Source organism: Pseudonaja textilis, chromosome 4 (genome assembly GCF_049901715.1).
Source record: "Pseudonaja textilis isolate UNSWEBS1 chromosome 4, rPseTex1.2, whole genome shotgun sequence".
Lineage (NCBI taxonomy): Eukaryota > Metazoa > Chordata > Lepidosauria > Squamata > Elapidae > Pseudonaja > Pseudonaja textilis.
Window position 1 is genome coordinate 42,468,267 of NC_141993.1, and position 17,646 is coordinate 42,485,912.

Genomic DNA, 17,646 nt, shown 5'->3' on the forward strand with positions numbered 1-17,646 from the left:
CCTGTTTTTATATTTACCAAGCTAAGGCAACTTTCCCATTTAAAGGGAAAGAATGATCTTTTTTTGTGATCAATGCAGTACCTTTGCACAAACATTAGAACTTTGGCTTTTTGTAATCACAGGTGAATCTATGAAACTTGAAGTAATCACTGATTCACTGTACAAAGAATGGAAGAAGTAATAAAATAAGCATCTCATATTTTGAAATTTGCCTATGAATCAACATGTAGCCTAGTAAAATAGTCTAACATGAACACAATTGAAAAATCTGTTTAATCTCCAATTGCACTTTTCATGTAAAACTGTACTACACTAAAATGAGAGGCAATTTGGGTTTTGTTGCCAGAAATCTGGGTTTACACATTTCAGAAAAATCATGAATAGTGAAGCATACATTTATGAATTATTGCTGTTTCTCTGGTTAGGCAGGAATATAATTCCGAAAGCCAACATAACATAAAATACCAGTTTTATCTCAAGAGAAAAGTTATGAAATAAAATGGCAAATCAGCACCATTATTTTCTGTTCATATAGAAACATAATAAGAGCCAAGAATTATATTTAAATACATGCACATACTTTATTTCACTTTTACCAGAATTTTGCTCCTGTATTTTCAGGCAAAAACATGCATGTCATTAACATCCATTTAAATTATGATATATGAAGTTCACAAGGATTAATTTGAACCAACAAACGTTGAAGAAAAGCTCCTTTGTGAATCATGCAGTAGTAATAATTATTTTTACACCCAACATTCCTAAAAGGTTACAGTCCTATTCCAAATGTTACTGCCAAAACCGCCATTTTGAAATGCATTTCCCTTTTGACTTTATATTATACAATATACTTCTTGTAAGGAATGGAATGAATGCTGCACAAATTCTTCCCTCTGTAACACCATAAAATATGGATGGATTTCAACCTGCAACCTGTGTGCAAATATGGCACATTTGAACAACATAGCAAGAAGATGAACCGACACAAGGATGCAATCATTGGTGACAGTTCATGTATAAGAAAAGAAACAAGAGCTGCTACAATGGGAGAAATAAATATAAAATGACATGTGTTTAAATAATTTGGTGATACTGCTAACAATTCCAAATTCAATATAAATCTTGCATATACATTTTGCTACAATAATTCAAATAGTTATCAAATATTAGCTGGAATTACTGGAATATCTTAAATATGAGATGGCTTTTCAAGATAGTCTTAATGTACAGTTGATATGAAACATAGCAGAAAAAGTTTTAACAGTAAATAAGAGTTTAGCTTATATTACTGATGTCCTGTCTCAGTTCATTTCCAATCCTATTCAAAGTGGCTTAAAAACACATGGTTCCTTTGGATTTGAAAATTCAAAGAACACTTCTGCTCTTATGGATCTACTTCTGTATTAGAATACCTGCCAATTTTTCAGGACTTGTTTGAGGACGGGATGGGATGAAAACAGGTCAGTCATAGAATGTCATCCCTATGATACTTTTTCTGGCACACAGAACAAGTAGTGATATTATATATTACACACTCACACACACACACACCACTAAGACTACACACACACACACACACACACACACACACACACACACACACACCACTAAGACTATTTGTTCTGTGTGCCAGGAAAAGTATCTTAGGGATGGCACATATACACATGCTTTTGTTTCCCATTTATGGTTTTGCATTTCTTTGTAAAAGGCCTTACAATAAATATATAGAATAAATATAGTACTTGGCAAGTACATTAGATGTTTGTTTCCTCTGTGGTTTCACCCTACAGTGCCTTGGTTAACTGTCTGTGGGTGTTTCAAATACTCCTGGCACCACAATTCTTCACCATTGTTTTTTTAATTACTCAGAATATGCTTATTACATACTATAGTGTTGGGGTAATTGAACTGTAGAAATCCATTCAACAGTATTCCCAAGATTTCAAAAATATTTCTCGACAAATGGGAAAAGAAATCTCAAAAATTCCTAAGGAATTTGCTTCTAAAACACTATTATTTGGCATGTAATAATTGAATTTAAGTTATTGCATAATAAAATGTATGTAAAAATACATAGATTCATGTATTTATGAATAGTCTTGATTTGTAATTTTGATGTAAGAAAAAAAATTCTAATAAGCTTGGGACTTGAAGGAGAGAAACAAAAGCTCTGTACTATTATATAAGCTACATAAATTATTAGACAAAAAATTTTCAAGTCCTAAACAAGAAATTTGAAAGTGTTTCTTCCTTTCAATATTTAAATGTAAAAATTTCAATAAATTGAAAATATCAGGAAAAAAAATCTTGCAATCGTTATATTGTATCTAATAATGACAAGAGAGCAACTTTTATTGAAGTTGTTTCATTAAAGGGTTGAATGTAGACTTGGCTGCAGTTTATATATGTTAGCAGTGTACTCTTAAAGGTAAAGTTATAACCCCATTTAAAACAAAAAACAACCTCTATGGACATGGGAAAGCCTCCAGAACAATATGGAAGATGATGGAGGAAAGTTAAAACTCCATCATTCTGTCCAAGAACCATCATTTTAGTCACTACTAGACAACCTGTGACCTGTCATTATTTCAGAAATATTTCCTTACCTGACAGAGAAACAGAATGATCAAGGACAAAAAAAAAATAGTGTGAATGGGAATGATTGGCTTGACTGCAAATCTGGCAGCAGAGGGCAGGACCAGTTTACCCAACTTCTGGAGGGCTGGGGTAGAACTGGTCTATTGAACCTCCAGGCAACAGCACTGAAGTGACCACACATTTGCTAAATTTCAATCCCACAGGATCCATGGGTTCCTGATTTTGGATGGATTTCATAAGTTAACCAGCTTGAGATCCCCTTGGTTCAAAAATTGTTGCCCTACAATGCTATATCACACCCAGATGTCATCTATCTGGATGTAGGAGTAAAAGTTGCTTGGATTCTTAACTACAGTTTTCTGTGAGAAACAACTGACTGTACAGAATCTGAACAAGGAACTGACTGTTTTCACCATTTCACCTAAACAATGTCAAAGAATCAATAGGATATAACAAGCATGTCATTATTAATGATCAATATATTACATCAACACGCACGCACACACACTATGTGCCTTATGCCTGAAATATTGCTTATACCTGTAAATATTATTTTTTTTCTCAAAAAAGAAGAAATGTAAGATACAATTGTAAAGAAGCTTTTTTATAACTATATTAGGCTTTTTTAAAAAGTTTCATATTAACCTAGTGCAACTTGAGGAATTTATCTGGTATTTGGATCAATCTATATAAAATATGGTAAAAAGGTTGCCCTAAAATGTTTAAATGACATTCTACATGCACATATATGTACAGTGCATAGTTATGTATAAAATATTTTCAAAATAAAAAGAACAGAAATGGAGGTCTGTTTTATAACTTCTACATAGGTGCCAATTAGTATAGAGTCCTGCCACCGCTTACAAAATTGGCAGCCATTTAATTATGTATTTGAATTGTTTGTACCTTTAATTTTCAAGGGGAACATGAATGTCTTTTCTACTTCCCTTTCCATCCCTTTTCTTTATATGCTATGTGTTTTAGTTATAAACCTGAACACATGGATTGTTTAAATCTGAAACATGTAAACTCCTCTAAGTTGCCAAAAGTGTAACAGCAAAACAACACAAGAGAAAAACTCTTAAATAGAAAATATAATCCCCAATGATTTAAAGACTTAAACTAATGTATGTACTTATCAGTTTCCTATGTCACAAAAAAGACACTTTAAAAAATAAAATTACTTTTGCACTCCTATTTCTTAGATTCTATACCAGCATTTTTACAGCACATACTCCTGTTGCTTATGAGCTGTTTCTTACCCTTCAGCAATTTCCTACAGCCTCAGCAAAATTGCTTACATAATTAATTTTAATAAGTCTACACTTTCCATAAGACATGAAGAAAATTTTTTTAACAAGTTGACTATTGCACATTGTGACATTCTCTCAGTTTCATCATCGGTGCATTTGAGAGGAGAAGTGGTCAGCAAAACCCTATTGCTTTCCCTCAAGTGCCCAAAAGGAAGTCCTTTTTGATTGACTCACCACAATGTGAGCTGGAGATGGGGACCTGGCATCTTTAAGGGCTTGTCTGCTCTGTAGGCTTCCTGCTTGGACATCCAGCAACGGCCATTTCATCTGGAGATACTGAATGGAGAAAAAAAGACTTCAGATAGGAAAGGAAATAGACAATTAAATGTTGTGTAACATGGTAAAAGAGAACTAAAGGGTATGCAACAACAATGAACATAACGAATACTTTTTTTAAAAAGATAGTGTTTAACAGTGATGGTGTACGCAAGTATTTCCATACTGTTTATTTATAAACTTTCTCTTACTACCTAAAACTCCTGTATTTTAGGCAGTTTACAGGGTTTACCCATGGATATTTGTTGAAATGAAGAAACAGGCAAACTTTATATTATCTTAGGACTAAATATGGAAAAAGAAGATGTTGCCCAGGAATGGAAAGGAATAAAATGCAAGACAAATGATGATTACCATCACTGCAAGAACAGAAATAGTCCTACAGTATATCTCACAACAGAAAGATCCATTTATGCTGTCTTACTAAAAGGAACGGTAATCCCATATTGATAATTATTTGCCATAAAATACAATCATTGAAAAGTTAGACCTTTAAAAGTTTATCTTAGAATTTGCACCTGTAACACACCCATGGATATTTCATATTTAAAAACCATTTTTTAAAAAGGGTGTGGCTTATGTAAACATATGCTAAAGTTTTCACTCATTCCTTTAATTGTGCATTAAATCCAGTGTTGGCAACTTCAAGAAATATGGACTTCAACTCCCAGAATTCCCCAGCCAGCATTACACTGGCTATCCAAACACTTTTATTAATCTAATGGTCCTTGAATTACCTTGCACACATGTCACTGGGGATATCAAGGAACCATTTCCCAAATCAGTACAAGGGAAAATTAGAAAGCCATGGGAAGGACAGTGAGAAAGCCAGGAGACTGTAAGCACAGTTGAAGGAAGAAAGCAATTCAGGTAGTTACCAGTCTTGTGTGCTTAGGAATCTGATTTCTAGTTTTAGGCCTTATGTCATTGAATAAATGGTTTGGCTTATGAATTAGAAAATAGGATTGTCAAATTTAGGTGGCATCATCTTTCATCACTCTATTTTAAGAGTTATCTTGACAAACTATGCTGTGTTCAGGATTTTAGAAAGACTGCAAGGAAAAAGCAGGGGTAACCACCATTTCTTTTCTAATCCCAGTAAAGCATTTTGCTTTCATGCTTCTAGAAATCTTCCCACTTGTTCATACATGCTCAGCAATCCATTGGGTGCTGCATGTAAATCTGCTGCAAATAATCTCATGCAATTTCTGAATAATCTTTGCCGTACTCCAGCCTTTGCTTTGTTTTAAAATTAAACCTTCCTAAAATGTACTAGAAAAACTTTCTCTGATTTATTTCTGAGGCTTTCCCTCAGGTTAGCAAAAAATGGGCAAAACATCTTAGAAATACAGTATGATAGCAATGTAACAAAATAATAAAAGAAATGCTATAAGTAGATTACTAAAATATTTATATCATTACGAGGTCAACCTCACTTATAAAAATATAGCACAGAGAATTATAAATCTCTGTACCATGCTATCACCTAATGCCAACATTTTATTTAGACAAGCAATTTCATTCTTGCTCATCAGCACGAGCAATAAAAGAATCGGTTGTTGGTGAATATGCACTTTCATGACATACAAGCAACCTTCCAGCCAAGTGGCTGGTTTTGCCTGAAACTGACACTCAGTAAACAATCCTATTCATGATGCACAAGCAGGAATAAGGTATAGCTCACTCCTTCCAACAATAACAACCAAGACATGTTCTTGTTACCCGAAGTTAATCAAGAGGCTTCAGAATTTACAAAGTTGCTGAGAAAGTATGTGCTGAATTTATTGAGAGTTTGCAATGCAAGTAAGACAAAAGCTTTTGCTGAACTTTGCCAGTAAACTTTAATATGTGATGCTGATGTACATGCCCAAAATGTGAATAAATTTCATCAGCAAACCAGGATAAATCTAGATTAAAATCTGCCCCAATACAGAATCTTAGTTTGCATGTGTAATGTTTTTGTTCCTACCTCTGGGTTGTATATCTTTTTCAGGAAGTTATACATTGCTTTTAAGTAAATTAAATTCAATTGAAAAGATCACTTTCTACATATTTATTAATTTTCTCTTATTACAGCACAAAACACAATTTGGCAGTAAATTCTGGAGAATTTTAATCCTTTATGTGGCCATTACAAGAATAGCTTGTAACACTTACAACTAGATATCTTACTTCATATTTTTTTCAATCTGGTACTCTACAAATATATCAAGAATATAATTTTCACAATTTGCCAACAAGAAACTGATAACTGATCAAAATGGGATGCTTTGAGTTTTAAGAATTCAGTTACAAAACATTTTGCATTCCCTAGTCAGAATTACAAGCTATTTTTGTCCTAGAATAGACAGAAAGCCTTCCCCTGTTTATTAAATATTAAAAACCTGTAGTTAAAAAATGGTTAAATTTAGTATTTTACAGCAAACCTTTGTGGCATAAAAATGATTTTACAGGTTCAAACTATCCTTCAATTAATATCCCAGTTCACCCGCACTTTCTTCATGTAACTTATTGTCATTCTGGTTACAATGATATAATTATTCAATAGGTATCGTATGGTATGGTGACATCAATAGCAGCAAATGAACATTCCATTGCTCTAATCTTGAGCTACTCATAAAAACAATCACATAGCCCAAATCAGCTTCATTAATATCACTTTTACTAGAAATAAGAGCAATTTTGACCTTCCCCTGCCTTTCAGAAACAGGCTTCAAAATAGTTTTTATTAATATTTTTAACCCTGTTTATTTTAACTAATATAAAATGCAGCTTTATAAGCATTAGGGGTGCAAGAGATGTTTCTATGCAGGGAGTGAATGAGTACAATAGATGTTTCTATGCAGAGTGTTTTGACTAGAAAGTGCAAAAAAGTCCAACATTTGGAGAGTAGCATAAAGGATGCATTTTGAATATTTCTGAATCCGCTCAGATATTTCACCCCTTCTACAGCTTTACCTCATCCAGTTTAAATTGAAAAAACACCAGATCTATTGACAAAGAATAAAACACTTGTTTTATTCAATAGCTTCAAACTTGAACCATAATACAATATTAATGTGGTGGCTTCTAATTCTTATTTTACATAAAAGCTTCATTGTATGCCAAATCCAATCTCCACAGGCTACCTGAGCCCTAGACTTTTATGAGTCTACTTTTTAGCACTGCAAGTCTACAGTACACGTAATTTTCAATTATGTTAGGGCAGGCCAAGATCACTGCCTATATAACATTACTGGTGAAGGAAATGAGATTCAGTCCTGCTGTTGAGTAAGTTAACTTAACCCAGATGGGAGAAAAAAAATGGGGAAAGAGAAAAATGTACTATTGGAATTAAGAAGCAGCAATCTAATCCTGCAACTACTTGCATAGTGGAATAAACTGCCAAGTAAAAAGCCCATCATCAAGACATTATTTTAAGTACCGTGTTTCTCATATAATAAGGCCGGGTTTTTGTGTTTTTTTTGAGCCCCGAAAAAATGGCTAGGCTGTCTTTTCGGGGGTGACTTAATTCCCCCCCCCCTTGCATCTTTGGGCGGGCGGGTGATGGCTTGGATGTTGACCTCGGAGTTGGTGGGGCACTTCGTATCGGGGTCAATGCAGGCAGCACCATATCTGGGTGTGCAACAAAAGTACTTCCTAATGGCAAGCCCCACCACCATTCCACCCATTTCACATGTTTTAATATAGGCGTTAATTTGGGGGGAGGGGCTTAATTTCATTTCATGCCTATAAAACATGCTGGGACTTCCTATTGGGGGAGGCCGTATTGTTGGAGAAGGAGGGTATCAGTCTGAAAACACAAGAAGAAAGAATTCTTTTTTTTTTTGTAGCTCTTCTAATTTATTATAGATCTCAAAGGGAAGACTATTCCACAGCATCAGGATAATTGAGTAATTCTACACTCTTTGCTATAATATTCCTGATTTATGTGGATTTGAATCTTTTTAATTTATTTTTAATTTTAATTATGAGAATACAACACAATACATTCAACTTATCCTTATCATACATATATACATTTTATTTCATCATTTATAATCTCCTTATTTAATATATTAATTACTAATTAATCTAATAGTAACTAATATTTTGACCTTGTCTTCTACTATATAACTATTGACAAAATTTATTATATGTTTTATAATATTTAGACTTTCCTTTGTCTTTTATTTCTAAACCTATCTAATTCTGCACATGCCACAATTTTTCTTATTATTTCTGTTTCGGGAGGTATGATTTCATTTTTCCAAAATTGTGCATATAATATTCTAGCTGCCATCAATACATGTAGTATTAGATACATTATTTCCTTCTTAAATTTTTCTGATATTATTCCAAGAAGAAAAAAATCTGGTTTAAATGGTATACACTCTCCCACCATTTGTTCTATCCATGCTTGAGTCAGTCTCCAATATTTTTTGCAGCATTACAGGTCCACCACATGTGAAAAAATGTGCCTGGTACATCTTTACACTTCCAGCAATTTGGAGATACATTTTTAAACATTTTACAAAGACTTGCTGGTGGAAGATGCCACCTGTAAAACATCTTATAAAGATTTTCTTTATAAGCCGTAGCCAATGTTGTTTTCTTATTTGTGATCCAAAGTTTCTGTCATTTAGCCAATTCAATATCATAACTGAATTTTTTTGCCCATGCCACCATCGTTTCTTTAATATATTCTTCCTCAATTTTATATTCTAATAAATATCTATACAATATTTTTATTAATTTATCATCTGTCTCTAACAATATAAAGAATTGTTAATGCTTTATTAATACCCCATGTTTTTCTATCTTGTGTGTATCTTGATTGTATCTGTAAATAAGACCACTATTCTATATTTACCCCTTGTGCTACTTGTTCTAATCTAATTTTCAGTACTCCTTGTTCATTCAGTATATCTCTACAAGTTACTATTTTCTCCATATTTATCATTTTGGATGTATAAATGCTTCTAGTGTGGAAAGCCAAATAGATATTTTCATGTAATTTTGATGTTTGATTTTGTTCCAAACTGTTAACAGTGCCTATCTTAAATAGTGTCTCTGGAAATAATTATGTGCTGTATCTTTTCTGTACCATAAGAAGGCATACCAGCATATTTGAATATCATGACCTTCTAGTTTTAACAATCTTTTATTCCTTAACATAATCCATTCTTTTATCCATGTTAGAGTTGCTGCATAATAATATAACTCCTATTAGGGCAAGCCAAATCTTCCTTTTTCTTTAGTGTCTTGCATCACTTTCAGTTTAATTCTTGGTCTCTTACCTGCCATATAAATTTTGACATTAGAATTCTTTTTTTTTGTTAATTTTATTTGAGTTTTCACAAAGAGAAAAAAAATACAAATAAAACATCTTTTTTGAAAGTAGCGTAATCCTGGGTTACATTTCTGTGTACAGACACAAATTCAGGTTCATGCTCATTTTTATATTCTATTCCATATCTTATTACTATTTTACATTTTTTGCATAGTTTCTCCCCTCTTTTAATTTTCTCAATTTTATTTTAATCTCATCTCAATTCAAATCATTGTATTTATATTTTTTTGTCTGTCCTGTTTCAATTATCTATTATCTTTTCTCATTAAACAAAATTTCTCCTGTAGTTACTGATTGGAGTATGACGCCTTTATATCTTTTCTCTGAAGTTGTAACATTCAATATAATACTAAACTTCCATTCGGATTCTGCTTGGTACATTCTTAAAATACACACTGTATTCTTAAAAAAAAGAAATTTTTTTTATAAATGTATATAATTAAAACAACATTCCATTCCAATTCAATTCTATCATTAATATTAATATTCATTAAAGTCTTAACATCTTTAACATTACTTTTCAATTAAATATCATACTTCTATGGGAACAATTATAAGCTTTCCATAGTTAATTCCCGCCCCCTTCACTTATATTTTATAAAACATTAACTAATTAAAATGTTCCCATTCCTTCCTAATTCAATTTTCTCATTTATTTTATTTCACTTATTTTATTCACAAACATTTCACTAAATTACACTATTTTATCCCTCATTTTAATCATACGTTGTTTCCAATTTTCTAAAGTTATTTCTATTACTAATATAACAATACAATCTTATGTACCTTTACAGAATCCCTTTTTCAATTAGATTTTCACCCATTATCTCTAAATAGGTCCTGTTTCTCTATAACTTGCTCTGGTCCTTTGTAACTTCTTTTCCTTTCCTTCTTCCCTCTCTTCTTCTCTCTCCCCTTTTTTACCGCCTTGTCTCTCTACCTCTATTTATCTCTTCTGTAATCCCCTTTTCTGTTGCTTTCCAGTATTATACTTATTTTTTGAATTATTTTTCTTTTCTTTGGTTGTTTTTTTTTAAGTCTTAAATTCTCCATTCTCTTTCCCCCCTTTCCTTTTTCTTCCCCACATAAAATTGCTTGTTCATTAAAGATGGCTTCTTCTTTGCCCCAGTCTTCTTGTTTTGCAGTCGTTTCTTGTTGTTTCTCATAGTTCCAAATCTCCATTTTTAAGAATTGAAAAACGAAGCCAAAAGAACCCTTCCCTGCTTGTGCATCTTCTTTGTACTTTTAAAGTTCCATTTCCAATTCATCCAGAAGTGGTGCCATTGTATAAATTTTTAAACAACCACCCGATTGATTTTAGTCATTCAAATATAATAACCAAGAATCCAAAGGTCACCAAATAATCTAAATACACACAAGCTGTTTCTGTTTTGCTCTTTTTTTCATTTTCTCTTCCTGGGGTTACTATTTAGTTGCAAAGTTTCAGTTAAAATGTATTTTTTAGAAGTCTTGTTGAAGTTTTACTGTAGATTCTTTTTAATTCCAGGCAGTCTCCTCCCTCAGCTGAGGAGAGATGCGGCTCTCCTCAACCCTGCTGGCAGTCTCCCCCCTCTTCACCACCTCTACGGAGTGGCTTAGCCCCGAAACCAGCCGGCTTGGGGCCTTCCAGCGGCGAGCCCAGACAGAAACCTCGCATGATCGTGGATTTCTGTCTGTCACCGAAGCCCTTCAAACCAGAACTTCGACATTAGATTTCTTGTTTGCAGAGGAAACATTGCATTCAAAACTGATTATAGAAGGATGTACATGTTCCATTGTCTTTTTAGGTTTACAACTACAGCAAAAATATGTTTACATGTAATATTTTCAACAGGACAAAAGTAACAGTGATAGAGTTTCCTGTGAGAAACACAGCAGTATTTCTCAACCTTAGCAGCTAGGATCTGTGGACTTCAACTCTTCTCAGCCAAGTCCACACACCTTAAAATTGAGAAACACTGTAGAGTGAGAAATTCTAAATGCAAATGAGAGCAGGAAATCCTTTAACTTCTAAGCTGCTATAAAGGAAATTTGGAGGCAGAATTAATATAAATTTTATTTTAGTATTAGCATCCCGATTTTCAATGAGCATCCCAGGAATAATAGGAAATTCAATTTGTGTTTTTAAAAACTCTGGCTTTGGCCTGATTGACTCTATCAATCCAAGATTCAAGAATGAATATTGGGATAGAAAGCAATACTCTTTACACAGTTTGTAATATCATATTGTATTTGTTGCAAGTTTTTCTCAAGGAATGAAGGAGCCCCTTTTTTCCCACAAGAATGCTATGGGGTAGACTAAAAAATTAAGAAAGAATGGTTCGTGAAAATCACAGTTTCCACAGCTCAGATCTAATCTAGCTCTTCATTTTATCTTTACATCACATTAGCTCAACCTCAACCTCAAATTGCGTAGAGTTCACAAATATAATTCCTTTTGTATATGATTGCTAAATATTCTAATCCCTATCTCAGGGCTAGATGTGCAAATGGATGCAGGGAAAATGAGTTAAAATTTCATGCATCTGGAGAATCACATAGGTATGCAAAGAATATTTGGGATAATTTCTAAATTTAGAAATCTATTCTTATTTAACACCATTATTAAAGGAAAAAACCCACAAGCCATTAGAGATTTTTACTCCTTATCTTCCTTCTTGCCAGAGCTGCAAAAGTATTGATTTCACTCACAATGCAGAAGCCTTTAGCAGACCAATGGAATAAGTATATAAACTCACTTAGATCAGGAATACAAAATGGGCAGGTTGCTGACTTGATGAAAACTATGTGGCTTGCAGATCTTGCTAAACCCACAGGTGACAGGGAGGAAATAGGAAGGATTAATCTAATTCTCATTTTCCATACATGCCAATGAAAGATAACCAACAGATAACCTAAAGTTTTGGCAAGCATATTTCTTCAAATCCTTATTTATAAAAGATAATCATTTGTTAACAGTATAGTAGCTGCAGAAAATTGCTGAGAAAAAAATTCATGTGATCCTCCAGATGCATAAACTTTTAACTCATTTTTTCCGTGCATCCATTTGCATATCTAGTTTTGGAATCCAAAAGAGGTTTTAAAAAAATGTTGTGATTAACATTTATCAAAAAGAAAAAAAAATCCATGATGTTATTGAATCCCAGTAAAATCCTATGGCAACATTATCACAGCAATGTACTTCATTACCAAATCGGGGAGGTATATGAGTTGATGAACACCTTTCAGTTACAAATTTTAACATGAATAATTTTTAATTTTAAAGTTTTTGGAGAATCTGTTTTATAATTATTAAATTTATATAACTATGTTACAAACAGAAATATTACTGGATAAATGAAAGATTAAGATAACTTTCTGGCATTTTAGCTGATATATTTCTAGAGAAACTGATTAGGGGACTATATGTTAAAAAAAGATAAACCAGTATTTAACTCACATTGTATAAATATATTATTTATCGTTTTTTAAGAAATGAGAAAATTGAATGAATTTGTAAAAGGTACTCCCAAGAAAACCCAGAATTTTCCCTTTCATATTCTTTGTGGCTTTCTCTCTATTTGGAGATTCTCAGTAACAGGGGGTTGTTATTTTATGCTTCTTGGGTCTCTCAATCTTGCATGCTAAATAAAAATTAAGTCTAAGTATACATTTTCCCCTGGTGCTTGGAACAGGATGGAAAGTGGCATGTTTTAACTTTAAAAAATATTTCAGTTAAAAAGGAAAGGATCAGAATAGAATGTAGTCAAGTCCCAGCCAAAACCTTTTTGCTGCAAACTTACTTACAATCCTTTTACTGAATTTTATGCATTTTTGTTGTAATTTTTTATTTCTTTTAAAAATGAAGAAAGAAAGAGAGAAATAGGGTGGGTTTTTTTCCTCCTAACTTTTTTCTCACAATGCAAGCACCGCTTTTTTTATGCAGATCAGTTGAGTGGTGTTCCACTGGTTGCAACAGGAAATGACTGACCGGCTTGTCACCTGAGCCTGACATTGTGGGTTGAGATAGAGCCCAAAGTCACCCAGCCAGTTTTCATGCCTAAGGCAGGGGTGGGTAGGAGCAATGATTCTCCATAAATGCCCTCATTAGATGTAAAGTGATTTGGTTATGAAACAAAGGCCAGCAAAATTTCCTGCACCCATTTTCCTTTAAATTTATAAGCTGTTACAAATATCTATTACAAAAAGGAAAATATGAAAGCTGAAATCCCCTCACACAAAGACTGAACACTTTTAAACACTTGTGATTTGTGAGGACATTACAAATGTCTAATTCAATTACTCAATACTGGGCCTACAAATTCCCTCAGCCAATCATGTATATTCTTTTACAATACCTTTTTTAAAAGAAAAATAATTCAAAGAAATAAAAGTAACCCGCAGGGGAAAAGACAAGATTTATAAAAAGTCATCAAAAGCAAAGCAAAACAGAATTTAATGGTTTTACAGGTCACCATAAATCCATTGTTATTCCTCCAAATTCATACAAATAAAAACATTTGATTTGGATCAATACATATTTAGGATATAATATGCTATAAGGATGAAGTGGGGGAAACAACAGTTGATAGAGAAAAGTTACTGGGTATATATGTGCAGGAATCTAACTAACATGTCAAAATGATAAAAAGCAGAAGGAATTTTGATAGGGCATTGAATTTTCCAAACATGGATTGATTATTGCCAAGGAAGATATTTTTAAAATTAAAAAGCAGTTCATAAGATATATTCAGTCAAAAATACAAAATATACAGCTATGTACTGCTGTTTTACTGAATAAGAGATCTGATGTTAGTAATGGACGCAAATCAACTTTATAGTATTTTAACATCAAGATTAACAGAAATGTTATTAGTATTTGATGCAAAAGCTGGCAAAACTCCAATACTGTAAAAAAGGAGTGCAGCTTTATTGAAGTATTATTCAAAACACAAGACATGGTATCTTTTTTAAAAAAGCAACAGTGACATTTTGCAGACTTAGAACGCTGCAGATGTCATAAGCAAATAGAGAGCAAAACATTAAGCAGCATAATTTGGACTCCTTAATATTTCAAGTCTTGCGGGCATTTTGCTCACTGTGCCAAATAGCTGTGGTACTGAATGAGAAAGATACTCATAGAGTGTGACTGGGTGTGGGGCAGAAAGCAATGGGATAGTTTCTCTCTCATAACCAGACTGAAGAATTCTTAGCATGTTAACTCTTGAGAAGTTCTCACCACAATTTTCCCAGTAGACAAAACAGCACCACAGGCATCCAAACCACCAAGCCATGCCCACCAATTCTACTATCCCATAATCTCTTTCTGAGGACCAAACACTCTTAGCCTCCAGGCATCAACAAAGAGGAAGTCCGAGGAACCACTGGACTATTACAATCTTTAAATAACTTAAAGTGATCATTTGTTACTAAGCATAGTTTGTGTTTTTTAAAATAACTAACCCACAAAGTTACTTTTGATACCAATTTTTATTTAAGGGTCTGTGGTTTCTAGAAGTAGGAAATGCAACTGGCTATGGCTCACATTTGTCATTATACAAATGCAGCAGTGTAAACACATACATACATATACAAAATAGAAATGGAACTGTAATATATGTTTATTTTAAAGTAACTTTTACTTAAAATAACTACTTAATCACATTCAAATTAAAATGAAAACTATTTAGCTGTGCAGAAGTACTCCAAACTGCAATAAACTCATAACTAGTGTGTTTATCAAATAAAATAAACGGAGCTTCAAGATGAAACAGATAATGTTTTGTGAGTCCAAACATGTTGTGTATTGTCTGATTAAATTACTGGAGCCTTTATCAGCAGGGAAATCATAATACTGGAAAATAAGCACCACTATGCTTGCAGATATAATGTAATTTTTTAAAAAAGATACAATAAAGCATTATTAATAGTTTGTTTCTAATTAAAGGTTTTTAAAAAATATATTTGGGAGGTTCTATGGTAAACTTGAACTGAAAAGAAAATGATGTGCCAATATTATCACCATTAACATCTTTATGCTGCACTGGACTTGCTCAGTGGTTGAGAAATACTTAATTGTTAAAGAAAAATGGCAAGAAATGGAAGACCAATTTGTGTAATCCTTAAGGTGCTGGACTAGAAGCCAGGAGGCTGTGAGTTGTAGTCCCAAGCTAATGAATGAAAGCTAACTGGGTGACATTAGGCCAGTTAAACTCTCTCAGCTCAATCACCTCATGTTTTTGTTGGGGTGGGGGAAGGAAGAGAAGAGACTATGATATCTGAATTACTTATAAAATAATGAAGGCAGGATAAAAATCTAATTAATTAATTAAGACTGAAAATGAAAAGTTTGCATAAGAGTTACTCTGTATTACATAACTTGTGAAGGCTTTTGCATGTAAAAATGCATGTGATTTGCTTTCTCTGGCATTGATATCTATCTTTTCTGCCCTGTGGATTTTTTTCTCTTTTAATCTAACTACTTTGCCTTCTGTAAATAACATATCATGTCTATTATTACAACTACTTCACAAATGGGCACATTCTGCCCATTGTGATAGTCAGTTGAAATTGTCCAAATTCCAAACATGCCTACTGAACCACTACATTTAAAGTTCCTTAGCTTGATTGTCAATACTGCTCCTGGTATTCCTCAGGTCATTGTTTTCTTATCCCATGAGCTCCTTTCTGGTTGAGCCACAGGCTCTCATTAACCAACATATTGCCATATTGCTTTTAGCCACATTCAGATCAAGCCAGTTTTATCAACTACACTTGGATTAATCACAACCAGACGCAAAAGGAAGGATTCAGTTGTAAAAACTGCAAATTATGGGACCTGTAATCTCACTTTACAAAGAAACCAGACGAAGGTTGATAAGGGCTTTCAATAAGCTGCACCAGGAAATAAAAAAAATATTAGTTCATTATAAAACTCAGAAATTGTAAATATGATAGCATGATACAAATAATAATAATTCCTACCAGAACACATCTGCTCACATCTTAAATTAAATAAGAGAAACTTTGCAATAGAGCAGTCTTGTTCTATCCATTTCTAAGACATTTGCACATTCTAATTTTTAAAACCTACCAGTAAAAGAGGCTGATGTTATTATCTCTGGGCCACGGAGGCTGAGAAATAAGAAGTTGCTGATCTATGATCAGTTATTGAGTTCACTGCAGGGATAAAAATCAAAGCGAGCACTTTCAATTCATAGAAAAGTCTCTTAGGCACCAACCATTCCATGATAGCTCTCTGTGAAGTTTAATATTTATCAAAGCAGTACAAAACTGTAACTCCTCCTCCTACCACATGCTTTTTATAGGTTCTGTCCCTAACATATTACTTTAACTCACTCCTGAATAAATGAATATACACACACACAAACATACATATATAAAGAGACACTCACACATAAATGCACATGTCTCAATATGCCGATGTAAGACTTCTACTTTGTGAGCTACACTGGGTGCCAGTTTGCTTCCAGGTGTTATTCAAGGTGCCAATTGTCACCTATACAGCCCTGTGTGTAATAGGCCTGGGACTGCCTGTCTCCCATATTGTCTGTTTGGCAATTCTGCAGGGTTGGTGTGCTCCAGGTTTCCTCAATGAAATCATGTGCCCCTCCCCTTCAAAGGATACCTTATCTATAGCAGGGATCTCCAACCTTAGCAACTTTAAGCCTGGTGGACTTCAACTCCCAGATTTCTGGGAGATGAAATCCTCCAAGCTTAAAGTTGCCAAGGTTGGAGAGCCCTGCTCTATAGCACTGCTTGCACTCTGGAATGAAGTTCCTATTGGGGTTTCAAAGGGGCTTTCAAAGTTGTTCTTCTCTCTCGGGTTATTAGGGATGGTGATTGAAGGCATCTTGAATTCTTTTTTTATGTTTCAATCCATTTCTATTCTGCTTTTATTTCTTATTTTTGGATTGTATTTTTTTAATGTTTTTCTTTAAGTTATTGGGAGTCAGGCAGCAAACTAATTTAATAATAAATAGCAAATGACTGTATTTCTTGGTGATGATATTTAGCTTTCCCTTCCCAACATGCACAAATATAATATGAACTTTTACTAAATAATTTTTATGTTAATAGATCTAAAAAATAATATCCAGACAATATTCTATTGAGAATTCTACCAAT

General features: G+C 33.4%; 1 protein-coding gene across 22 annotated transcripts in view; it reads right to left on the reverse strand.

The window, feature by feature from the left end:
* TCF7L2 (transcription factor 7 like 2) overlaps positions 1-17,646 on the reverse strand; it is a 220,498-nt gene that overhangs the window by 124,541 nt on the left and 78,311 nt on the right. For all 22 annotated transcript variants that reach the window (XM_087932721.1, XM_087932724.1, XM_087932723.1 and 19 more), the window contains exon 4: positions 4,086-4,187. In XM_087932721.1, coding sequence (XP_087788847.1) covers positions 4,086-4,187 — 102 coding nt within the window. The remainder of the gene's footprint in view (positions 1-4,085; positions 4,188-17,646) is intronic.